At 47.3% G+C, this 319-nt stretch overlaps 1 protein-coding gene across 1 annotated transcript in view; it reads right to left on the reverse strand.

Moving 5' to 3' along the window:
• LOC103383454 (protein tweety homolog 3-like) overlaps window positions 1-319 on the reverse strand; it is a 13,475-nt gene that overhangs the window by 4,618 nt on the left and 8,538 nt on the right. The window contains exon 12 of the mRNA XM_025058459.1: window positions 228-318. Coding sequence (XP_024914227.1) covers window positions 228-318 — 91 coding nt within the window. The remainder of the gene's footprint in view (window positions 1-227; window position 319) is intronic.

A 319-nucleotide genomic window follows, 5' to 3' on the forward strand; every position in this document is an offset into this window, starting at 1 on the left:
GGGGGGAGGAGGGTGGGGGCGATAAGAGTAAAGTAGGGCAGAGAAGGAAGGAAAAGAAAAACAGTGAAACAGAATCTAACAAAACACCAGTGTCATCGTGGAGGTGGAGTAAAGAAAAGATGGAGTCAAGACAAACAGGAAGATGAGGAGACGTCACGGAACCAACACTAGTTACATGTTAGTGTGTTACTTCAGTGTGTGTGTGTGTGTGTGTGTGTGTGTGTTACCTCTTGCCAGGCCAGGTGTGTGGAACACTGCAGACGATGGAGGAGAACATCAGAGCCGTGATGAAAGAAAACAGGATCAGATAGATGAGACC

The sequence above is a fragment of the Cynoglossus semilaevis genome, chromosome 9 (genome assembly GCF_000523025.1).
Source record: "Cynoglossus semilaevis isolate Cse_v1.0 chromosome 9, Cse_v1.0, whole genome shotgun sequence".
Taxonomy (NCBI): domain Eukaryota; kingdom Metazoa; phylum Chordata; class Actinopteri; order Pleuronectiformes; family Cynoglossidae; genus Cynoglossus; species Cynoglossus semilaevis.